The 26,060-nt window shown below is 41.8% G+C and overlaps 5 protein-coding genes across 5 annotated transcripts; 2 read left to right on the top strand and 3 right to left on the bottom strand.

Moving 5' to 3' along the window:
• The first annotated feature begins 2,791 nt into the window (after positions 1-2,791).
• Positions 2,792-3,673, top strand: LOC117529005 (histone H1-like). The gene has a single exon (XM_034191698.1). The coding sequence runs from the start codon at positions 2,884-2,886 to the stop codon at positions 3,475-3,477; it is 594 nt and encodes a 197-aa protein (XP_034047589.1). The 5' UTR covers positions 2,792-2,883; the 3' UTR covers positions 3,478-3,673.
• A 956-nt stretch (positions 3,674-4,629) lies between these two features.
• LOC117529010 (histone H2B-like) lies at positions 4,630-5,079 on the top strand. Its single transcript, XM_034191703.1, has one exon. It carries the CDS (start codon positions 4,645-4,647, stop codon positions 5,017-5,019), a length of 375 nt encoding a protein of 124 aa, XP_034047594.1. The 5' UTR covers positions 4,630-4,644; the 3' UTR covers positions 5,020-5,079.
• A 15,096-nt stretch (positions 5,080-20,175) lies between these two features.
• LOC117529015 (histone H2A-like) lies at positions 20,176-20,600 on the bottom strand. Its single transcript, XM_034191708.1, has one exon. The coding sequence runs from the start codon at positions 20,560-20,562 to the stop codon at positions 20,176-20,178; it is 387 nt and encodes a 128-aa protein (XP_034047599.1). The 5' UTR covers positions 20,563-20,600.
• A 670-nt stretch (positions 20,601-21,270) lies between these two features.
• Positions 21,271-21,846, bottom strand: LOC117529012 (histone H3). The gene has a single exon (XM_034191705.1). The coding sequence runs from the start codon at positions 21,679-21,681 to the stop codon at positions 21,271-21,273; it is 411 nt and encodes a 136-aa protein (XP_034047596.1). The 5' UTR covers positions 21,682-21,846.
• Positions 21,847-22,158: 312 nt separating this feature from the next.
• Positions 22,159-22,917, bottom strand: LOC117529004 (histone H1-like). The gene has a single exon (XM_034191697.1). It carries the CDS (start codon positions 22,803-22,805, stop codon positions 22,212-22,214), a length of 594 nt encoding a protein of 197 aa, XP_034047588.1. The 5' UTR covers positions 22,806-22,917; the 3' UTR covers positions 22,159-22,211.
• Between the last annotated feature and the right edge of the window lie 3,143 nt (positions 22,918-26,060).

The raw sequence follows: 26,060 nt of genomic DNA on the forward strand, positions 1-26,060 counted from the left end.
TGAAAAAGAGAGCTCTCAAAAATTCTTGAAAGGGTAGTTGTAAAACAGCTAACTGATCATCTGCAGAGGAATGGTCTATTTGAAGAGTTTCAGTCAGGTTTTAGAATTCATCATAGTACAGAAACAGCATTAGTGAAGGTTACAAATGATCTTCTTATGGCCTCGGACAGTGGACTCATCTCTGTGCTTGTTCTGTTAGACCTCAGTGCTGCTTTTGATACTGTTGACCATAAAATTTTATTACAGAGATTAGAGCATGCCATAGGTATTAAAGGCACTGCGCTGCGGTGGTTTGAATCATATTTGTCTAATAGATTACAATTTGTTCATGTAAATGGGGAATCTTCTTCACAGACTAAGGTTAATTATGGAGTTCCACAAGGTTCTGTGCTAGGACCAATTTTATTCACTTTATACATGCTTCCCTTAGGCAGTATTATTAGACGGTATTGCTTAAATTTTCATTGTTACGCAGATGATACCCAGCTTTATCTATCCATGAAGCCAGAGGACACACACCAATTAGCTAAACTGCAGGATTGTCTTACAGACATAAAGACATGGATGACCTCTAATTTCCTGCTTTTAAACTCAGATAAAACTGAAGTTATTGTACTTGGCCCCACAAATCTTAGAAACATGGTGTCTAACCAGATCCTTACTCTGGATGGCATTACCCTGACCTCTAGTAATACTGTGATAAATCTTGGAGTCATTTTTGATCAGGATATGTCATTCAAAGCGCATATTAAACAAATATGTAGGACTGCTTTTTTGCATTTACGCAATATCTCTAAAATTAGAAAGGTCTTGTCTCAGAGTGATGCTGAAAAACTAATTCATGCATTTATTTCCTCTAGGCTGGACTATTGTAATTTATTATTATCAGGTTGTCCTAAAAGTTCCCTAAAAAGCCTTCAGTTAATTCAAAATGCTGCAGCTAGAGTACTAACGGGGACTAGAAGGAGAGAGCATATCTCACCCATATTGGCCTCTCTTCATTGGCTTCCTGTTAATTCTAGAATAGAATTTAAAATTCTTCTTCTTACTTATAAGGTTTTGAATAATCAGGTCCCATCTTATCTTAGGGACCTCGTAGTACCATATCACCCCAATAGAGCGCTTCGCTCTCAGACTGCAGGCTTACTTGTAGTTCCTAGGGTTTGTAAGAGTAGAATGGGAGGCAGAGCCTTCAGCTTTCAGGCTCCTCTCCTGTGGAACCAGCTCCCAATTCAGATCAGGGAGACAGACACCCTCTCTACTTTTAAGATTAGGCTTAAAACTTTCCTTTTTGCTAAAGCTTATAGTTAGGGCTGGATCAGGTGACCCTGAACCATCCCTTAGTTATGCTGCTATAGACGTAGACTGCTGGGGGGTTCCCATGATGCACTGTTTCTTTCTCTTTTTGCTCTGTATGCACCACTCTGCATTTAATCATTAGTGATCGATCTCTGCTCCCCTCCACAGCATGTCTTTTTCCTGGTTCTCTCCCTCAGCCCCAACCAGTCCCAGCAGAAGACTGCCCCTCCCTGAGCCTGGTTCTGCTGGAGGTTTCTTCCTGTTAAAAGGGAGTTTTTCCTTCCCACTGTAGCCAAGTGCTTGCTCACAGGGGGTCGTTTTGACCGTTGGGGTTTTACATAATTATTGTATGGCCTTGCCTTACAATATAAAGCGCCTTGGGGCAACTATTTGTTGTGATTTGGCGCTATATAAAAAAAAAATTGATTGATTGATTGATTGAGATATACCTTAGTTTACACAAGTGGAGTTCTACCCTAGAATTGGAACGTGATATAGAAAACATACTTTACTGAACTTTCATGGCAGATGAGAAATATTTGCTTTTGCATATACGTATTTCCCTTTTATTTTGTGTGCGTGTGTGGGGGCAACTGACTGATCGGAAATTATTAGGAATACATGTGCGCTGTTTAATGTCAAACAGGTTTTTGTAGCTATGAGAAATATCAGAATGAGGTTCACTGATGATCTGAGTCTTATCAAAACATGTCTTTTACTTTGGGTAGCTTTCATTCTATCTGTATCGGAAACAACGAAGTACACTGACTGTTGGTTCTAATGTGTGTAATTTGCCAAAGGCACATTGGTCATTTTCATTTCTAAACATTCATATTCTTCTATTATGTCTGTATTATGTAAACACATAAGCACTGTAGACAATATATCACTGAGATCACTTTATTTTAAAACCACAGACACATTTTCCCTAATAAAACTTAACTTTAGGAGATTCAAACGTGGTGATATGATAATATGTTCATCACAAATAAAATGTGCATTTTGGCACAATAACAACTGACTGAAATATGACATTTGAGCCACCTATAAGTAAATCAGCCTCTGATCACTTCTGACAAGAGTGTGTTTGCAGAAAGCAAAAACGTGTCAATTTCTGTCAGATTTATGTGTAAAATATCAGTACTCTGACTCTTAATCAGCCAACAAGGATGTAGTGTTCGGGTCTAAATAGTTTCAGTGGGCTTCTGCTGCTTTTTGAAGCATTTAAGACAGAAAAAGCACAGAGCAGTGCCTCCCGCGGCAGTCGTTCGGGGAGAGTTGAAGCTTTCTTTGACTAAATGCGGAAAGCTTCCGAGACCAACACAACGTGCAAATGTACAGACACCGCTCCGCTGTCACTTCCGTTTGTTTATTGTACATACATGTTGGTCCAGGTGGGAATTTCATCCATTTATTGTCGGAGAGAAAACACAAGTAACCCGACAAATCAGACTGCAGCGAGAAGCGGCGGGATGGATTGAGTCTCCACGGTTCTCATGGAGGCTTCAAGTACAGCCTCCTGCTCCGGAATCTCCAACAGTCCGTCAAACTCTCCTTGTGCTTTGCAACGTTCAGAGACGACAAATGGCAGAAGAAGCTCCAGCTGCCGCCGCTCCGGCTAAGGTTCCCAAGAAGAAGCCTGCCAAAGCCAAGAAGGTGGGCCCCAGCGTTAGCGACCTCATCGTTCAAACTGTGACGGCGTCCAAGGAGCGGAAAGGTGTGTCTTTAGCTGCCCTCAAAAACGCTCTGGCTGCCGGCGGCTACGACGTCAAGAAGAACAATGCTCGTGTCAAGGTGGCCGTCAAGAGTCTGGTGACTAAAGGCAAGCTTGTCCAGACCAAGGGCTCCGGGGCGTCCGGCTCATTCAAGTTGGGCAAAGACACCAAGACTAAACCGGCTGCCAAGAAAAGTGCTCCCAAAGCTAAGAAGGCCACCGCCAAGAAACCAGCAGCGGCCAAGAAACCCAAGAAAGTTGCAGCAACAAAAAAGCCTGCCGCCGCTAAGAAGTCCCCGAAGAAGGTGAAGAAGCCTGCAGCGGCAAAGAAAGCAGCCAAGAGTCCGAAGAAGACACCCAAGAGTCCGAAGAAGGCCACGAAAAAGCCCGCTGCAGCCAAGAAAGCTCCAGCAAAGAAGGCCGTCAAACCCAAAACTAAGAAGGCAGCGCCCAAGAAAAAGTGAGCTGTCAATCATGTCTTACAAAAGGCTCTTTTAAGAGCCACCCACATTACTGAAAGAGTGTTAACTGTGTAATTTGAGGCACATCATAAACCCGGAGTAGCAAAAGTAATGCAAAAATTCTCTGCCTAATTGCAAAAAAAATCTACCTTTTTTTTGGGGGGGGGTTAAAAAAACCCGTTTACTCCACCCTTTTATAGGCTCGCTGTTTGGTTCGTCAGTCTTGCACGAAAGCCAAGCACTGGCGTTATTACGCTTTGAAATATTTAGAGAAGGCTTTCACATATTATCAACACTTCAAATAAAATAAAAAAGGACAAGGTGCATTAATGGATGGTTTATATTTGCATACTAGTGTTTTTACATTGATGACTCGATTTGTATTTGCGATTGGTAACAAGCGTATCGAAGGCTTCGAATTGCTCTTGTCTAATCAGTTGAGAGCACCATCCCCACAAAAAACGGCACTTTTAAGAGCCACCGCAATGCCACACGAGTGTTACTTTGTGTGTGTGTGTGTGTATTTAAAAAATGAAAAAATCATAAGGAGACATCAAAACATACGAAATGAGCGCAAGCTTGATGAGCGTTGTTGCGATGTTGGCCATTAAGATATAATTTAACATTGTGATCATTTGTTTACTTTGGGAAGTGAGGCTTAACATTGGGTTGATGCGCGGCTTCAGAGGAGGAAAGCAGACGACCACATCATGATGAGTCCTTGGTAGTTAGCCACGCCCACCGTGTAATTCTCAGCAGATGATTGGTGGACCACCCTTCGGACAAGTCCTACCAATGGTCCTTCACGCTCTCAGTGGCCCCGCCTGCTGCAGTTCAGCAAGCAGCCTGTTTTGTGATTGGTCGGGCACAAAGAGTCCTCTGCCGCTCGGAAAGTATATAAAAAAGGTTTTGTGCAACTCAGCCAGTAATTTTCCTCTGTGAGCGAAATCATGAGCGGAAGAGGCTAAACCCTCACTCTTGTGTGGCGACTGTGGTCTGGACAAAAGCTTCTCATGCAAACGAGCTTCACAGCAATGTTTCCTCCCCTAACGCCGTCCACCAATCACACACGGGGAGTCCCACAGGTAAATTTGCATGCAGTGTCTTTAAATGAGCCGTTCTCGGAGTCGAACTCTCAATTCCTCTCGTGTAAATACAGAGGGGAGGACCATGGCCAAATCAGTGAAGTCAGCACCCAAAAAAGGTTCCAACACAGCGGTAACCAAAACGGCCGGTAAAGGAGGCAATAAGAGAAAGAGGAGTAGGAAAGAGAGTTATGCCATATACGTGTACAAAGTGCTTAAACAGGTCCATCCCGACACGGGCATTTCTTCCAAGGCCATGAGCATCATGAACTCGTTCGTCAACGACATCTTTGAGCGCATTGCTGCCGAGGCGTCCCGTCTGGCTCACTACAACAAGCGCTCCACCATCACATCCAGGGAGATTCAGACCGCCGTGCGCCTCCTGTTGCCCGGTGAACTGGCCAAGCACGCCGTGTCCGAGGGCACCAAGGCTGTGACCAAGTACACCAGCTCCAAGTGAACTGATGTGCGCCTTCACCATCAAACCAACGGCTCTTTTAAGAGCCACACACGTCTGCAAGAGTGCAAAGTTTCTGTGTTGTGTACAGACAGTCGTTTGTCTTTAGTATTTCTATCATTCATACGTGATGCTGGATAGTAATACAAACACGTTATATGAAATGTGATGAACAGTTTAGAGCAGGGGTAGGCAACCTGTTCCAGAAAGAGCCATGAGGGTGCAGGTTTTCTTTGCAGCCACTGACTCCACCAGGTGATTTTACTGATTAATATCACTTTGAGCAGAGGGAATCAGTTAATCAGTGAAATCACCTGGTGGAGTCAGTGGCTGCAAAGAAAACCTGCACCCTCATGGCTCTTTCTGGAACAGGTTGCCTACCCCTGGTTTAGAGCAACTGTGTAGTGTGATGTCCACAGCATCAGCACATACTGATAAATGAATTGCGAAGTGAAGTTGGTGTGTAAAGTGAAAATAGTCCAACAGCACTTTGTCAACACCAATAGCAGCAGCAGTCATACTATTGATAGATCACACATGTTTAAGGAATTGTCACTTTTAAAAAGAGAACTGCACCACACATAAAGTACTGACTGTTCAGTAATGATTAGTAATACGTGTGCTGTTTTATGTCAAACACTTTTTGTGTCTTTCAATCTGTATTGGAAAAGCCAAACTACACAGACTTTGTTGGTTCTATTCCACATCATTTACATAAGCATGTCATTTCTAAACATTCATATTCCTCTACTATGTCTGTATCATGTAAACACACAAACACTGTAGACACTCAACTTATTGAGGTCACTTTATTTTAAAATCACAGGCACATTTTCCCTAATAATACTGCCAACTGTAGGAGATTCAAATGTTATGACTGACAAACACATGCTGATTGGTTATTGACAGTCAAGACAGAGTTAAGTTGGTTTATACTTACTCGTAACTTATTCAGACACTTATTCTGCATTTTTTTTAAATGATGTGAATGACATCCAGTAGATCCACAGCAATGCATCATATAGAAAATTGGCCTGAAATTGTGAATATCTGTCTGCATATCTGTCCAGTCCAGACACTTATTCGGCAGAAAAAAAAATGTTTATTTTTTGGTCAAAATGGTTTTTTTTTTTTTCTTCCAAGGAGATGATTAATATAAGTTTTGACTGAAAAAATTTGGGCTACAACTGCAAATGGGGCTGAAATGGGGGATATTTGAATATCTGTCCAGACACTAATTCAGTTACCAGTTACTTATTCAACAATTTTTATTTTTGGTTTGAATGGCATCCAGCGGATCCACAGAGATGTATAATAAAGTAAATTGGACTGAAATTGCGAATATCTGTCCAGTTCAGTCCAGACAGTCATTCAGCTGAAGAAAAAATGTTTATTTTTTGGTCAGAATGACATTAATTTGGTCAAAGGAGATAGGTTTTGACTGAAAAAAAACTGTGTTACAACTGCAAAGCAGGCTGAAATTGTGAATATCTGTCTTATTCAGTTATTCAACAGTTTTTTGTTGTTTTTTTTTGGATGAATGACATCCAGTGGATCAACAGAGATGCATAATAGAGGAAACTGGACTGAAATTGGACTGAAATTGCAAATATCTGAGTATCGGTCCAATCCAGTCCAAACACTTATTCTGCAAAAGAAATAAAAAAGTTACTTTTGGTCAGAATGTCTTTAATTTGGTCCAAGAAGCTGATTAATATAGGTTTTGACTGAAAAAAATGGGTTACAGTTCCATCCATCCATCCATTTTCTTCCACTTTATCCGGATTTGGGTCTTGGGGGCAGCAGCTCAAGCAAAGCCGCCCAGACCTCCCGATCCACACACACCTCCCCCAGCTCCTCCGGGGGAACCCCAAGGCGTTCCCAAGCCAGCCGAGAGATGTAATCCTTACAGCGTGTCCTGGGTCTTCCCCGTGGCCTCCTCCCAATGGGATGTGCCCAGAACACCTCTCCAGCAAGGCGTCCAGGGGGCATCCGGAAAAGATGCCCGAGCCACCTCAACTGACTCCTTTCGACGTGGAGGAGCAGCGGCTCGACTCCGAGCTCCTCCCGAGTGACCGAGCTCCTCACCCGATCTCTAAGGGAGCGTCCAGCCACCCTGCGGACAACTGCAAATTGCAAATATCTGTCTGAATATCTGTCCAGTCCAGACAATTCTTTTCAAGTAATACCTTTATAACTCATATCACTGGACCAAATTAATACCATTCTAACCAAAATCCAAAGGATTTTTTATCCGTCATAATAAGTATCTGGACTGGACAGATATTCAGACAGATATTTGCAACTTCAGCTCCATTTGCTGTTGTAACCCAATTTTTTTCAGTCAAAACCTATATTAGTCATCTCCTTGGATGAAATAATGCCATTCTGACAAAATAAATAAATACATTTTCAGCTGATTAAGAGTCTGGACTGGACAGATATTCACAATTTCAGTCCAATTTCCTCTATTATGCGTCTCCACTGGATGTCATTCATCAAAAAAAAAAAAAAGGCTCTTTTATGAGCCGCCCACTGTCCTATGAAAGAACTCATCTCCTTAGATTGTATGGTTACCACGGCTGGACTGCTTATCTGGCGTACCAGGCAAATCCCGCCGGTCCCTCGCACATTTTGGGCCCCCTCAGGTCTGTCATTAAAAAATATATGTATATAATTATATTTTTTATTGATTGCGAAGGTAAAAAAATGACACATAGAGGCCTATTGGATGCTTCTCCTGAGGCACATTGGGCTAGTCCAATGAAATTCCTTGGTTCTCGAAGGCCCGCCCCTCCCTACAGGCCCCCACCTGACTCAAGTCATCACTCAAAGTTTTGGCTATTCGGTCCGAGCTCGAGTGGAGACCGGAGAGCTGTGCCCAAAATGGAGAAGCAAAAGAGTGGAGCTGAGAAGCAAAAGGAAAAAAGAAAACAGAAATTAAAAGACGACGCAGCAAAATGTGCCAAAATCACAGATATGTTTAAAACCACAAGCTCGACCTCGGGTTCGGGTAGTGGGGCTGCCGGTCCGTCATTTCAAACTAGCCCGGGACCGGCATCGAGAGCACAGGTGGTGGAGAGTGAAGAGGAGGAGGAGACGGAGAGAGATGTGACCCAGCAGGGAGAGATTGAGGTTAGAATTCATCTCAACACTTCCTAGTAGCCAATGCAGTGTAGCTATTCACCGCTTCGGCATTTCGTTTCCCATTTATTGCCTGAAACTAAGACTAAGTCGTCATTCTGACTTTCTCAAATCAGTCACAAACATGAGAATCAACGGCGCACTAGTGTGAAACTTCCGTGTTTTTCCTCTGCGTTATGACATCACTGGCTTACGCTTACCGTAATACACCATATATCATTGGAAAGCCCTTTTTTTTGGGGGGGGGGGGCAAATTAGGTTGCCAGATATCTACAACTGCATTATTGATGAACAGAATAGATTATACATCTTGGTTGCAAAAACTTTTTTTTTTTTTTTGTTAGCTCCACAAGTATTTTTTTGGTTGTCTTGTTCTCTCAGGTGTAGGCCTATAGAATAGATTTGTGATTTTGGGTGCAATTTTGTTATTTAAGCTATTTGTTTGTTTGCCTACACACTTAATAATGTAAATAAAGTGTTAAATTTTTCAGCATTATGTCGTCATATGTTATGTATTATGCTGTACTTGTGCGTCTAATGGTATGAGTGGGTTAGGGGGTGGTGGTGGTGGGCAGGGGGGCCGGGGGGGGTGGTATTGTCCCTACCAAAGCTGAGACCAAACCTATGCCCTTGGGTGCGCTCCTGGAAAGCTTGTGTATTTAGGCTACAGCGTTGTAAGAGACTGACTGAGTAAGAGTAAAGAGTGATGACAGTATTTTTTTTAATTATTTGAACGTATAGACCCTCAGTCAAGTGATCTCCTGCATACCACACAGAGCCGGTGTTCTGTCGAGATGAGGTGCGCCAACTTTTGACACTCTGAGCTGTGATGTACCTTTGTGTTGTCCAAGAGGAGCTACGCGTTGGGCCAAAACACGGAAGACTCGTGGCAGAAACCACTGATCTGTACAAAACATTAACGTGTGACAGGACTGCTCATTTAGAGAGCAGTTTTCTGAAGAAAAATCATTGGAAATGTTTTTTTGTTGTTTGTTACCTCAAAATTTCTGATTAATGTTAAAAAAAAGTTTAGAACACTTGTAATTAAAATAGCTAAATAAATCAATAAATGATTATTTAGAAACCTTTCATCTGTAAATTAAAACCACCTGTTATTTCATATTAGATCATTTCTTGTTTAACATAAGGAACCTCCGACATTTATTTTTAGACAAATAAAATAACATGGAAACTTGTATATTTTTTAAGTCTGGTAGATTATTTATATCTCATTTCAACCAGAAAAACAAACACTAAATAAATACAAATGTTTATTATAAATGCAAAAGGAAATAATTTAACAGTGACTGCAGTGTGATTGTAAAGTAGGATTTCTGTGACAAACCTCATGATGAATTTTTTTTAATAGTCATTTAAACTTCTAATTTCGCCAAAATATGTAAGTGCCTTTAATGTTATCAGGACAGAGTCATTTCTAAAATATGAATTTGAGCACAATAAGTGGAGAGCTTCTACTTGTGCAAATGTCTTTTGACTTTGATTCGTGGACATTTTTAATGATCCGTTCATTTATTGTTAAAATATAAAATGAAACAGCTTTTTAAAAAATAATAAAATAGTTGCTGTTCAAAGAGCCTTTATTTAGAAGCAGGTGTTCTGCTGGATTCTCTGGACCAGATGAAGGTCTCTTCTGCACCTTTGAACTCTGGTGGTTTTGCTGAAAAGCAGAGATGTTTTCTTTCGACTGGACTTCGTGGTGTTCAGCTCATCAATGGAAGTTTGGTTGTCTGCACAGCAAATGTTCCTGAATGGGACAAATAAAAATATTTCTTTAAATATAATGAAACACTAAACAGTTTATACATAAAAAAGGGGGGAAAACGGCAAAAAACGATGGAAAAAACGCCCGAAAAAATAAGTTATTTAAAGTTGAGCTTTTGTGGTGTCTGAAAAAGCTGTAGCTTTATTTGGTAAAAATAAAAAAGACTGAACCATTTACAAATTAAAGTGTTCACTCAGATCAACTGTGCTAAAAGGCTAAGCTAACGTTAGCCGATCATTACACCTTCACAGTTCAGTAAACGTCACGTTTTATTTTTACATTATTCTCACCTCAGTAAAGCTGCAGAACTAACCTCCGTTGGGCAAACTGGGACTTCGCATATATCCAAAAAGTGGGAGATTTTGGACTGAGTGGGTTTGCTCCATCACCCCGGCGGCCTGGATCACTCTAACAGTGATGATGCCTGAAGGCCGGCTTCTCCGTGCGGGTTGGCCCGCTGTCGCGGTTCGATCGATATCCCACCAAGTCGACAGTCCTCCCTCGGTCGGTGTCACTCCGAAAAGTAGCTGAAAAAAGCTTCGCCCAGCAGGGTGAAGGGTGAACCGTTCTACTGCTGTTTTTTAAAGTTTTTTTTGTGGTTCAGGCGACCGAAGTTCAAGATGGCGATCGCTGAACTTTTTTCAGATTGTGGAAACAGCCAGAGTGTGACGTAGCAATATCTGCCCCCTTGCCGCTTCCGAAGCGACGCGTTTGACGTCACGACGCGTTGGAAACGCACCGCCCTCTGCCGCACTGACAAGCGCAACCCTCACACGAGGGACACACGCCATATCCGTTTGTTTTCAAATTAATTACTTTAGTTAATTAATTTGGTTTATTTGTTAAATACGTGATATTATTGAATAACTAATATTTTGCTATCTTCTCCAGTATTTCTTTTTCTTTCTTTTTTATTTTTTTGATAACTCTAACATCTGAGGGGGCGAGGTTGATGACGTGAGGGGGCGTCGCTCCCAAACGCCCCCTCGTGGTGCTGGCTATGTAGTGAAGTATTGCTTTGCTTAACCCTCGTAAGGTGTTTGGGTCTGTGGGACCCGTTTTCAGTTTTTGCTTAAGGAAAATGGTATGAATATATATATATATATATATATATATATATATATATATATATTTTTTTTTTTTTTCACTTTGAGATTCACTGGCCAGGGCTCATATCAGGGCTCATACCAAATTTATTAATTTCAAATTTATTAATTTATATAGTGCCAGTTCACGATAAAATTGTCTCAAGGCGCTTCACACAAAAAACAATTAAAAATTTAAAACACACAAAAAAAATGACCATAAAAGAAAGACAACCATAAAAGAATACAAGAATAAAAACACTTCATGATACTAATGATAAAACAGAGAGAAAACAAATGAGTCTTTAAACGTGACTTAAAAATCTCCACAGTATCCGACTGCCGAATGTGTGCCGGGAGATCGTTCCACAGAGTTGGGGCACGGTAGGAGAAAGCTCTGTGACCGGCAGACTTTTTATTCACCCTGGGAACACATAGAAGTCCTGCACCCTGAGAACGCAGGGCCCAAGCTGGTACATAAGGGCTTACCAGGTCAGCCAGATAGGGAGGTGCAAGTCCATGAACGATTTTATAAACTAATAACAGTACTTTAAAATCTGATCTTGCAGGAACAAGAAGCCACCCCCCCCCCCCCACTCCCCACTCCCACCCCAGTGGGCCTAACATGTCAGAATAGTCCAATATTTACACACTTTACAGCACCCCCACTGTCTCAGCTTCACCCCAGTGAACCTTACAGCCTGCATTTTATATACGTATATTGCACACACTCCCCACACACACACACACCTCATCCACCATTCACCACCCCATTATATTTTTGGTAAAATAATTCATTGTATCCACAAAAGATTCATTCTGGCCCATGTAATCTTCCTGGAGACACAAACATATCAGTCTCCAACTGAGCCAGTTGCATCAACACACACTGTTGCGTGAGATCTCTTAGACAATGTCTTGTTTACATGCAGCTGAGTTTGACTCCAGTAGTGACAGTAAAACTTATCCAGTCCAATATCTCTAATGGTCCCACTGTGATGTGCACTACATTTTAATAATTGCAAAGATATAATAGGATCTTTGTCCCCTAAATCCAGATCACTTTTCTGTTGTTTGGCTTTCTGCAGGGTGGCCAAATTAGGTAGGTGACTTGGCTCAGGATCTCCAACATCCACTGCTGCTTTTACTGACCTCCATACAGCTGGTTCCATCCTGCCTTCACACAGCTCTTTTGCAATCTGCTCACGCAGGTTTCCAGGAATGAACTGCTTGGAACGGCCAGTGTGCAGGGAGATATCTTTATTTAGTCTGTGACACTGGAGCATCATTGGGCTATTAATTGGTAGCTTTCTGTCGACATCATTGTCAAAGTATCTCTGTCAGCGCTCCAGTAACTCCCAGCCAGACAACGAATAATGTTAATCACTTTTACACACTTATTCACAACTTTTCCTATATGACCTTTCCATGTCAGCCTTTCATTCACCCACAGACCAAGGAACTTAAATATGTTAACTCTTTCTACAGGGCAATCGTACAACAGAATATTTTCATTTTATTCCCAAAGATCATAAATTTATTTTTGGCAGAGGAAATTCTAAAACCCAAGTCATTTGCCCACTGAACAACCTGGTCCAGAGCCTTTTGCATTTGACAGAAAAGAACCTTCATGTTTCTCCCCCTCTTCCAGAGAGCTCCATCATCTGCAAACAGAGACTTCCCAAAGTGAGGAGGCACTTTCAAAAATATATCACTGATCATGATGTTGAAGAGGACAGGACTAATAACTGACTCTTGAGGACTTCCATTAATGACATCAACAGTTTCAGAGAGATCACCCCCAATTTTAACTTGAATAGTCCTATTATTAAGAAAATCCTTCATCCATGCTGCTATAGACGTAGACTGCTGGGGGGTTCCCATGATGCACTGAGTGTTTCTTTCTCTTTTTGCTCTGTCTGCATTTAATCATTAGTGATCGATCTCTGCTCCCCTCCACAGCATGTCTTTTTCCTGGTTCTCTCCCTCAGCCCCAACCAGTCCCAGCAGAAGACTGCCCCTCCCTGAGCCTGGTTCTGCTGGAGGTTTCTTCCTGTTAAAAGGGAGTTTTTCCTTCCCACTGTAGCCAAGTGCTTGCTCACAGGGGGTCGTTTTGACCGTTGGGGTTTTACATAATTATTGTATGGCCTTGCCTTACAATATAACGCGCCTTGGGGCAACTGTTTGTTGTGATTTGGCGCTATATAAAAAAAAAATTGATTGAATTGATTGATCCAATAGAACATTCTACCTGTAACACCTGCATCGTGATGTTTAACTAGTCGTCCCTCGTTCCACAGTGAATCGTATGCCACAGGCTTTTAAGGTGGCAGTAATTAAACCATTACTTAAAAAGCCATCACTTGACCCAGCTATCTTAGCTAATTATAGGCCAATCTCCAACCTTCCTTTTCTCTCAAAAATTCTTGAAAGGGTAGTTGTAAAACAGCTAACTGATCATCTGCAGAGGAATGGTCTATTTGAAGAGTTTCAGTCAGGTTTTAGAATTCATCATAGTACAGAAACAGCATTAGTGAAGGTTACAAATGATCTTCTTATGGCCTCGGACAGTGGACTCATCTCTGTGCTTGTTCTGTTAGACCTCAGTACTGCTTTTGATACTGTTGACCATAAAATTTTATTACAGAGATTAGAGCATGCCATAGGTATTAAAGGCACTGCGCTGCGGTGGTTTGAATCATATTTGTCTAATAGATTACAATTTGTTCATGTAAATGGGGAATCTTCTTCACAGACTAAAGTTAATTATGGAGTTCCACAAGGTTCTGTGCTAGGACCAATTTTATTCACTTTATACATGCTTCCCTTAGGCAGTATTATTAGACGGTATTGCTTAAATTTTCATTGTTACGCAGATGATACCCAGCTTTATCTATCCATGAAGCCAGAGGACACACACCAATTAGCTAAACTGCAGGATTGTCTTACAGACATAAAGACATGGATGACCTCTAATTTCCTGCTTTTAAACTCAATAAAACTGAAGTTATTGTACTTGGCCCCACAAATCTTAGAAACATGGTGTCTAACCAGATCCTTACTGTGGATGGCATTACCCTGACCTCTAGTAATACTGTGAGAAATCTTGGAGTCATTTTTGATCAGGATATGTCATTCAAAGCGCATATTAAACAAATATGTAGGACTGCTTTTTTGCATTTACGCAATATCTCTAAAATCAGAAAGGTCTTGTCTCAGAGTGATGCTGAAAAACTAATTCATGCATTTATTTCCTCTAGGCTGGACTATTGTAATTCATTATTATCAGGTTGTCCTAAAAGTTCCCTAAAAAGCCTTCAGTTAATTCAAAATGCTGCAGCTAGAGTACTGACGGGGACTAGAAGGAGAGAGCATATCTCACCCATATTGGCCTCTCTTCATTGGCTTCCTGTTAATTCTAGAATAGAATTTAAAATTCTTCTTCTTACTTATAAGGTTTTGAATAATCAGGTCCCATCTTATCTTAGGGACCTCGTAGTACCATATCACCCCAATAGAGCGCTTCGCTCTCAGACTGCAGGCTTACTTGTAGTTCCTAGGGTTTGTAAGAGTAGAATGGGAGGCAGAGCCTTCAGCTTTCAGGCTCCTCTCCTGTGGAACCAGCTCCCAATTCAGATCAGGGAGACAGACACCCTCTCTACTTTTAAGATTAGGCTTAAAACTTTCCTTTTTGCTAAAGCTTATAGTTAGGGCTGGATCAGGTGACCCTGAACCATCCCTTAGTTATGCTGCTATAGACGTAGACTGCTGGGGGGTTCCCATGATGCACTGTTTCTTTCTCTTTTTGCTCTGTATGCACCACTCTGCATTTAATCATTAGTGATCGATCTCTGCTCCCCTCCACAGCATGTCTTTTTCCTGGTTCTCTCCCTCAGCCCCAACCAGTCCCAGCGGAGGACTGCCCCTCCCTGGGCCTGGTTCTGCTGGGGGTTTCTTCCTGTTAGAAGGGAGTTTTTCCTTCCCACTGTAGCCAGGTGCTTGCTCACAGGGGGTCGTTTTGACCGTTGGGGTTTTACATAATTATTGTATGGCCTTGCCTTACAATATAAAGCGCCTTGGGGCAGCTGTTTGTTGTGATTTGGCGCTATATAAAAAAATTGATTGATTGATTGATTGATTTTCAATGTCCAAAAACACAGCAGTCACACCTTCTTTATTAATAATGGCTTTCTTGACATCTTGATCTAACACTGAAATGGAGTCCATAGAATTCCTACCAACTCTAAACCCATTTTGATAGTCCACAAAAAATCATTAATTTCAAGAAAATAAACTAACCTTTAGTCACCATTCTTTCCATAACTTTGCATAAAACAGCTGTTAAAGCTTTTGGCTGATAAGATGAAGGGCAAGAGGGGTCCTTTCCCTGGTTTCAGGACAGGAACCACAACAGCATGTTTCCACACCTTAGTTAATGAACCTTTCTCCCAAACATAGTTGAACAAGGCCAGACCCTCCTCCAAAGCTACGTCATCTAAATGTTTAAGCAACTTATACTAATTCTGTCTTGACCAGGAGTGGAATTTGCTCCTGATTGAATTGCCTGCTTGAGCTCCTTCAAAGAGAAAAAGGCATTATAAAAACAGTTTCTAAAGACACATGATTTAATTTCCACCCTTCAGCTTTCAAGATTTCTTCCCTCCTCATAACACCATAATTCCCTAGTTACCTGGAGTTGTGTACCTCTTGAAAGACTTTGACACACACATTTGCTTTTTCTAGGTTAGTAACTGCTTCCTGATGCCCATCAGACAGAGCTGGCATTAATGACCTCACCATTGTCCCTGACATTTTATGAATTCTAGACCAGACCTGCCAAACTGGGGTACCTGGCCCCAGGGTTCCACAATAAGTTCTCCAGCACTGTCTCTGAGCATCTTTTATAGTTTTCCTTGCCTTTGCCCTACAACATTTAAAGTTGATACTGTTGTCCTGAGTGGGGTTTTCATGCAAAATCTTAAATGCATGTTTCCTTTCCTTCACGGCCTCGTCACAATCTCTGTTCCACTGAGCGGAACTATTATCCATTCCTTTGGGATCCTCTTGCATGGAATTGTCCGTAAAGCCACATTAAAAATCATTTTACTTAAGGAATAATTAAATTCATCAATAGAACCTTCACCATTAATGTCTCCTAAACTATTTCCAATTTCTACCCTAAACTTACCCCATTCTGCCCGAGCACAATCAAACCATTTTACTTAAATCCCCTGGACCTCTATTAAAGATCTTCCAAAGTGACTTAAAACAGGAAAATGGTCACTTCCCACAGATTGATTCCTCTGGACATCCCACTCACCCACTCGAGCTAGGGCTGGAGAAGCAAGAATCAAATCAAGGCAGGACATTTTAAAAGAATTTATGTCAAATCGAGTTGGTTTGCTGTCATTCATAACCACTAACCTGCAATTATCCAACAACTCTTCTACCACAGCACCATTCCCATCCCTTACCTGACTTCCCCACAGAGGATTATGGATATTAAAGTTGCCTACCCAGATAACAGGGGCAGTAATCTTATTTAGTAACTCCTCAAGTTCAGCCAGGACTAAAGGTTTACAAGGATTATAAAAATTAACTAAACTTGGTTTTCCCTTATGACTCCACACTTCAACTACTAGACACTCAAGAGAAAGTTCAAGCTCACAGACTTTATACTGGATCCCTAATTTAACAAAAGTTGCACACCCACCACCTGATTGATCAGACCTGTCCTTACACAGACATATGTATCCTGGGACAACAAAATCCAGGTGAGGCTTTTACCATGTTTCCTGAACTCATTAAAAAAAAAAAATCAGGTTTAACTTAAATGTCACGGATTAATTTCTTACATTCCTGTCTGTTAGCTATAAGACTCCTTGCGTTCCACTGGAGGATGCAAAACATCATAAGGAAATTAAACATCATCAATATCATTGAGGAGAGCACCATCATCCATGTCTTCTCCTCCTCATCCTCTCTCTCAGGCTGATTGCTTGATCCCTGTTCTATGAGCTCCTGACTCGCCCTCATATACTCATGCAGTGACTGAGGGGAATAATCCTTGACTCCCAGAAACCTCACTGCTGCTTCAGACACAAACTTAATAACATCAGATCTGGACTTCTGTTCCCGAGCACCATAGATCACATCAACCATAAATGCAAGAAGGGCCTCCTTGTTAATTACAATTTCTTGCCTCGAGCGAACATGAGGAAGTTGCTGCCTGGGCATCATCAGATCACCTACAGGCCTGAGTCCTCTAACCTTTCCACTTTCTTTAATGCTTCTGCATAAGAGATTTTACACTGATCTCTGACCTCCTGAACTTGTCTTGCTTTCAAAAAGTGACCACACTCTTTATTGGAAGCCATATGTGTTGTGAAAGTGTCGTGACACGGACCCACAACAGGGGGCGGTAATGAACGGACAATGGATAAGCCAAAAAGTAACAATTTAATGTTGTGAATCGCACAACGACGTACAGACAATAACAATATGGTGGAATGTCAATTATACACAAGGTGACGTGTGGGCAGGCTCGAAGATAGAAGACGTCTGGCGAGAGAAGAGCCACAAAGGAGGTCTCTGATAGGGCCTGACTGGAAAAGACAAACATCCAATAAAGACACGAGCTGGAAGAAAACTGCCATTAAAAGTAATCAGCACGGGTATTTTTGGGCCCACCTTCCTTGGATTTAAACCGCTTTACATCTGTTGCTGTTCCCCCTCTTACATTTTTCTTAAGTTTGTCCTCTGATATGTCAGCGCACACTCCATATATTACACCTTTTAACACATTTTTGTTTGCAGGAATGACCACTTCCACCTTCTTCCCCAATATTGTTCTAACGTTCATTGCTGTGCCCGACTTGATCCATGTTTCTGCACAACAGTAGCATTGCTCCATTACGCAGAATCCGAGCGTCAAATCCTTCCTCAACACACCTCAGAGACTCAGCAACTTTAAGTGGATTCATGGAACTAAACCCTCCTCCTGGTTTTTCAACTTGAAAATGACCCGAAATTCCTCTTCAGCTCTCACCATTTTCACCACCCTGTCTCCCTCCTTCTCCCGAGAACGACCACGTTTCCCCATTTCCACTTTTTCCCAACCCTGCTCACTTTCCCGTCCTCCTCCGAATCAACAGCCAAAACAGACTAAAATAGTGGACAGCAAAGCCTTCAGGGCTTTACTACAAAGGTTTGACCCAACAGATACCCACCTCCAGAGGAGAAGACCGGCTCAAACACTGGTTGACACGAGTCGCAGTCTATCCCAAATTACAGAGAATGGCAAAAAAAATTTGTCGATGCCAGCAACATCAGTGCCTTGCGAGTGGGTCTTCTCCAAAGCTGGAGAGGTGGTGAGGCAGAAGAGGAGCTGATTAAAGGCCAGCACCTTTGAAATTATTCTTTTTTTTTAATAAAAATTGTTGAAAGTTGCACAATCACAGTCTCCTATTCCCTCTATTCTAATTTACAAATTACAGCAACATAAGCACCAGTTGCAGAAGCACGTCTTTCTCACTTTTCCCGTCACATTTTATCCAAATATAGTTTGAGGAATGATAACACAAATTGACATATAGTGTACAATAAAGGCTTTCATAACCATTATGTGTGCATCTGTAGGGACTATTTATTACAATAAAAAGACACAATAATACATAGAACCACATCAGTCATGAATTAATGCAAACAGTAATTCATGACAACATTGGGGGAACAGCCTGTCTGTTAGGGACAATAACAGACTGGACAAATTTGTCAGGAAGTGTGTGTCAGTGATGGGAGGGAGGTGGCCTCTGTGGGTGAACTGGTAGAGTGTAGGTTGAAGTGTATTATGAATTCCGTTATTAACAACAAATCTCATCCTCTACACGACACTGTGGTTGCTCAGAAAAGCAACCACAGTGACAGATTCCTCTCCATGAGATGCAGGACTGAGAGGTATAGAAGATCATGTCCCGGCCACCATGAGATTGTTTAATGCTTCTTGTCAATGTAGTTTTACTTCCATGTGTTTTTATATTTGTCTTATTTATTGGTATTTTATTGTATGGATGAATTGTGTATGTATGCTCTCGGGCAGATGAATTTCCCCTCACAGGGGATGAATAAAGTATTTATCTATCTATCTGTCTGTCAGGACACTCACTCAAGGTAATTCTCAAAGCAATCCAGCAGATGTCACCCTTCAAACTGTATCAAACGCGTCGAAGCAGTGTATCAATTTTCAGCCAGTTGTGTTGCAGTGGCTCATTGGTTCATGAGGCTTCAAAATTGCCATCAATACATTAAAGTCACTGTTTATATTACACCAAATGACACCAAAGCTGCCCGGAGGCACTTCCCGCATTTTTCTTCACAAAATGGAATACAATAGTTGTACATCTTTGTCTTGCCATCAATCGTATGTATGCGGTATCTAAAGGCATTACAAAAAAAAAAAAAAAATTCTTTAAAAATACATTTAATGACCATCTTCACATAGCTTCCATAGTGTACATAACAGGGTTGAAGAACAACAGAGACCACATTTTGAAATGACGACTGAATAATAATAATAATCAAACTAATGCCTGACATGGGAAAATATTTTTGTGATAGTCAAATATGTCTATAATGCTGAATGATATAGATACGAATAATACAATTTGGTAAAAAATGTGAAAATATTTAAGTCCATTTCTAAGCATTCTCATGGAATGACTCATAATATTTCTGGCTTATAATTTTGAAAATAGTTTGCTGTTCTTTACTTTAAGTGCATCAAGAAGTGGAGACTCCTGGTTTAAAACCAACCTGCAGGTCACAGCTCATCAAAGCTTGTTTTTCTTTGACTAGAATAATGATCATTTTTTGCAATAATGCTGCTCAAGATAATGGCATAATTATTTGAATTGGAAATCATGCTCTTAATTTGTCATTATTGGATTTGATAATTAATCTGGGTGGAGCATATATTGCATTATTTGACTGCATAACTTCCTCTCCATCAGATCTTTCAGGTGAACTGTTTTGGGAAAAAAAAAATGTATATCACACGGGGAGTGTAGAATGTTGCTCTTTAAGGACAAGTGATGTGGCTCTGAAAAGAGCCTTTTTGGGGTCCAGCCTGTACCAGCTGAATGAACAAGTTTACTTGGACTTTGCGGGCTTCTCGGCTTTTTTGGGCAACAGAACAGCCTGAATGTTTGGCAGCACGCCGCCCTGAGCGATGGTCACTCCGCCCAGCAGTTTGTTGAGCTCCTCGTCGTTGCGGACAGCCAGCTGCAGGTGACGGGGAATGATACGAGTCTTCTTATTGTCCCGAGCAGCGTTGCCGGCCAGCTCGAGGATCTCAGCGGTCAGATACTCGAGCACAGCCGCCAGATAAACGGGGGCTCCAGCACCCACACGCTCCGCATAGTTGCCCTTCCTCAGCAGACGGTGGACACGACCGACTGGAAACTGCAATCCAGCACGAGAGGAGCGAGTCTTCGCCTTGGCTCTGGCTTTACCGCCTGTTTTGCCTCTTCCGCTCATGATTTCGCTCTAATCCTTTGCTGTTAAAGCGCAGAGAAAAAGTACTTGCCGAGCGGCACAGAGCCTTTTTTATATGCCCTCCGAGCGGCGGAGGACACTTTGTGCCCGACCAATCACAAAACAGGCTGCTTGCTGAACTGCAGCAGGCGGGGCCACTGAGAGAGTGAAGGACCATATGCAGGACTTGTCGAAAGGGTGGTCTACCAATCATCTGCTGAGAATCACACGGTGGGCGTGGCTAACTACCAAGTACTCATGATGCGGGCGTCTGCTTCCCTCCTCTGAAGCAGCGCATCAACCCAATGTTGAGCCTCACTTCCAAAATTAAACAAATTATGTTGAACTTTTGAACTTATTTATTTGGCACACAACTCGTCAATAACAAAAACTGATATACAAAACAATTCCACAGTGACGTGACCAAAAAGGGGGTGAGCAGAAGCAATTCATTCTGTCAAACTTATGTTCTTTATATTAAAATAACACTTTTCAATGTGAATATATATATACACAATGTTAATGTCTCAAAAGACACCGCCAAAACAACGTTCATCTAAAGAGCTTGCGCTCACTGTGTCAAGTCTACACGTTCTTTATATTGAAAATAACTCATTTATATATATATATACACACACACGGGAACACTCTCATGTCATTGCAGTGGCTCTTAAAAGAGCCGTTTTGTGTGGTTATGGTTCTCAGCACACTTTAAGCCCTCTCTCCTCTGATCCGGCGAGCCAGCTGAATGTCTTTGGGCATGATGGTGACCCTCTTGGCGTGGATGGCGCACAGATTGGTGTCCTCAAACAGGCCGACCAGATAAGCCTCACTGGCCTCCTGCAGAGCCATCACAGCGCTACTCTGGAAACGCAGATCAGTCTTGAAATCCTGAGCGATTTCCCTCACCAGGCGCTGGAAGGGCAGCTTGCGGATCAGCAGCTCGGTGGATTTCTGGTAGCGACGAATCTCTCTGAGGGCCACGGTACCGGGTCTGTAGCGGTGAGGCTTTTTCACGCCGCCGGTGGCAGGAGCGCTCTTACGGGCTGCTTTAGTGGCGAGCTGCTTCCTTGGCGCCTTGCCACCGGTTGATTTACGAGCCGTCTGCTTGGTTCTTGCCATGTTTTACCGACAGCCTTCTTTGCACGAAAGCGAAAATGTGTTTTCTTCAGAGCGCACACCGGCCTTATAAAGGCACCGCCGTAGCGGCGCCAGAGGTGATTGGTGCAAGAAAAGGGAGCGCTGTCGCTGATTGGACAAGAGCAATTCGAAGCTTTCAACGTGCTAAAAGCAAATACAAATCGAGTCATCAATGTAAAATCATAAAATATACATAGACAGACCATCCATAAATGCACTTTGACTTATTTTTCACATATCTGTATTTATTGTAATTGTTGATATGTGGAAGCCTTCTATGGATATATTTCAGAGTAATAACGCCAGTGTTTGTGGCTGTGACTAGTCAAACAGCGAGCCTTTAAAACGTGGCGCTTACATTTTTTTCCCCCGAAAAAAAAGCGTAGCATAGAATTTTTCTATATCACTTTTGCTACTACGGGTTTATGATGTGGCTCAAATTACACAGTTAACACTCTTTCAGTAATGTGGGTGGCTCTTAAAAGAGCCTTTTGTAAGACATGATTGACAGCTCACTTTTTCTTGGGTGCTGCCTTCTTAGTTTTGGGTTTGACGGCCTTCTTTGCTGGAGCTTTCTTGGCTGCAGCGGGCTTTTTCGTGGCCTTCTTCGGACTCTTGGGTGTCTTCTTGGGACTCTTGGCTGCTTTCTTTGCCGCTGCAGGCTTCTTCACCTTCTTCGGGGACTTCTTAGCGGCCGCAGGCTTTTTTGTTGCTGCAACTTTCTTGGGTTTCTTGGCCGCTGCTGGTTTCTTGGCGGCGGCCTTCTTAGCTTTGGGAGCACTTTTCTTGGCAGCCGGTTTAGTCTTGGTGTCTTTGCCCAACTTGAATGAGCCGGACGCCCCGGAGCCCTTGGTCTGGACAAGCTTGCCTTTAGTCACCAGACTCTTGACGGCCACCTTGACACGAGCATTGTTCTTCTTGACGTCGTAGCCGCCGGCAGCCAGAGCGTTTTTGAGGGCAGCTAAAGACACACCTTTCCGCTCCTTGGACGCCGTCACAGTTTGAACGATGAGGTCGCTAACGCTGGGGCCCACCTTCTTGGCTTTGGCAGGCTTCTTCTTGGGAACCTTAGCCGGAGCGGCGGCAGCTGGAGCTTCTTCTGCCATTTGTCGTCTCTGAACGTTGCAAAGCACAAGGAGAGTTTGACGGACTGTTGGAGATTCCGGAGCAGGAGGCTGTACTTGAAGCCTCCATGAGAACCGTGGAGACTCAATCCATCCCGCCGCTTCTCGCTGCAGTCTGATTTGTCGGGTTACTTGTGTTTTCTCTCCGACAATAAATGGATGAAATTCCCACCTGGACCAACATGTATGTACAATAAACAAACGGAAGTGACAGCGGAGCGGTGTCTGTACATGTGCACGTTGTGTTGGTCTCGGAAGCTTTCCGCATTTAGTCAAAAAAAGCTTCAACTCTCCCCGAACGACTGCCGCGGGAGGCACTGCTCTGTGCTTTTTCTCTCTTAAATGCTTCAAAAAGCAGCAAAAACCCACTGAAACCACTTAGACCCGAACACGACATCCTTGTTAGCTGTGTAAGAGTCAGTGTACTGATATTTTACACATAAATCTGACAGAAATTGACGCGTTTTTGTTTTTTGCAAACACACTCGTCAGAAGAGGTCAGAGGCTGATTTACTTCAATGTTGCTCTCATGTCATATTTCAGTCAGTTGTTATTGTGTCAATGCATTTTTTATTTTATTTATTTTTTTTTTTTTTGCGATGAACATATCATTGACAAACCAGAGTGAAGTTGGTGACTGGTTACTAGTAACTGATTCAGGCAATTATTAGGCCTTTTTTTTTTTGGATGAATTTTTTTTGGTTCTCTCCCTCAGCCCCAACCAGTCCCAGCAGAAGACTGCCCCTCCCTGAGCCTGGTTCTGCTGGAGGTTTCTTCCTGTTAAAAGGGAGTTTTTCCTTCCCACTGTCGCCAAGTGCTTGCTCACAGGGGGTCGTTTTGACAGTTGGGGTTTTTCTGTCATTATTGTATGGCTTTGCCTTGCAATATGAAGCGCCTTGGGGCAACTGTTTGTTGTGATTTGGCGCTATATAAATGAAATTGATTTGATTCGATTTGATTTGATGAATGACATCCAGTGGATCCAAAGGAAAACTGAAATTGCGAATATCTGTCCAGTCCAGACACTTAATCGGATGAAAAATTATGGATTTATTTTGTCAAAATGGTATTGCTTTATCCAAGGAGATGATTAATATAGGTTTTGACTGAAAAAAAAAAATGGTTTACAACAGAAAATGGGGCTGAAGTTGTGAATATCTGTCCAGTCCAGACACTTATGATGAAAACAAAAATTCCTTCATTTTTTTTTTTGGTTAGAATGGCATTAATTTGGTCCAGTGATATGACATATAGGTTTTACCTGAAAATAACTGTCTGGACTGGACAGATATTCAGACAGATATTCGCAATTTCAGTCCAATTTCCTCTATTATGTGTCTCTGTGGATCCACTGGATGTCATTCATCCAAAAAACAAACAAACAAACAAACAAAAAAAACTGTCAAATAACACAGATATTATCAATTTCAGCCCAATTTGCAATTGTAACCCAGTTTTTTTTTCAGTCACAACCTATATTAATTATCTCCTTTGACCAAATTGTCTTCTGACCAAAAAATAACCATTTTCTTCTCCAGCCGAATAAGTGTCTGGACTGGACAGATAATTGCAGTTTCCTCTATTAGGCATCTATGTGGATCCACTGGATGTCATTCAAACCAAAAATAAAAATTGTTGAATAAGTAACTGGTAACTGAATAAGTATCTGGACAGAATTTCAAACAGATATCCCCCATTTCAGCCCGATTTGAGCTGTAGCCCAATTTTATCAGTCAAAACCTATATTAATCATCTCCTTGGAAGAAAAAAAAAAACACATTTTGACCAAAAAATGAACAATTTTTTTTTTTTTTTTTAGCTGAATAAGTGTCTGGACTGCAGACAGATACTCGCAATTTCAGGCTGATTTCATGTATGATACATTGCTGTGGATCTACTGGATGTCATTCAAACCACTGAAAAAAAAATGCAGAATAAGTGTCTGAATAAGTTTCGAGTAACTGTAAACCAACTTAACTCTGTCTTGACTGTCAATAACCAATCAGCATGTGTTTGTCAGTCATAACATTTGAATCTCCTACAGTTGGCAGTATTATTAGGGAAAATGTGCCTGTGATTTTAAAATAAAGTGACCTCAGTGATATGTTGAGTGTCTACAGTGTTTGTGTGTTTACATGATACATAGTAGAGGAATATGAATGTTGAGAAATGAAAATGACCAATGAGCCTTATGTAAATGACATGGAATAAAACCAAAAAAGTTGGTGTAGTTTGTTTTTTCCAATACAGAACCATAGATTGAAAGAGAGCCAAAGTAAACAACGTTTTGATAAGAATCATGTCATTAGTAAAGCTCATTCTGATATTTCTCATAGCTACAAAAAGTGTTTGACATAAAACAGCACACATGTATTACTAATCATTACTGATTAGTCAGTACTCCACCCACACACACACACACACACACACACACACACACACACACACACACACACACACACACACACACACACACACACACACACACAATAAAAGGGAAATATATGCAAAAGCAAATATTTCTCATCTGCCTTGTCATTGAAAGTGTCTACTCAATCGACATTAGCTTTGGAAAATCTGTGTAGGTCCTTTGAGGTGTGCCCTCAACAAATTTCTGATTACTGCTGTCACGTGTCCAGATTACATCATTCTAAATCCTTACTCATGTTTATAACTTGATTTGCTGCAATAGTTATGTGATAGTCTACTTCAGTGGCTAATAGCTCACAAGCAAGAGGGAGGAGAGACATATGACATATGTTTAAACTGAGTTTTGTTGTGGTCGCCGGAAGGTTGCCAAAGTCCAAATGACAGCTGGGCAATGTTACACAGCCTAATACACCATTCATAGCTTTTTTTCCCCAGAGCTTTGACTGGGTTTTGAACAGAGGATCCTCTGTTCTGAATGGTTTATGGATGATTCATACAAAAAATAAAGACTATTCATAGACAAGGACCATTCATACATATTTGAAGAACCAGTCATTGTCACAGGTGATGCAGGGGTGGTGGCCAAGTGGTTAATACGCTTGGTTTCAGTTCAGAAGGTTCCGGGTTCAAATCCCACCCCTGCCACATTTCTCCATGTAATGTGGAGTTGCGTCAGGAAGGGCATCCGGCGTAAAACTTGTGCCAATTCAACATGCAGATCCACCTTGGATTTGCTGTGGCGACCCCAAGTGCAAACAAGGGAGCAGCTGAAGGGACTTACTATTGTCACAGGTGATGATTGTGGAC

The sequence above is a fragment of the Thalassophryne amazonica genome, chromosome 17 (genome assembly GCF_902500255.1).
Source record: "Thalassophryne amazonica chromosome 17, fThaAma1.1, whole genome shotgun sequence".
Classification (NCBI taxonomy): domain Eukaryota; kingdom Metazoa; phylum Chordata; class Actinopteri; order Batrachoidiformes; family Batrachoididae; genus Thalassophryne; species Thalassophryne amazonica.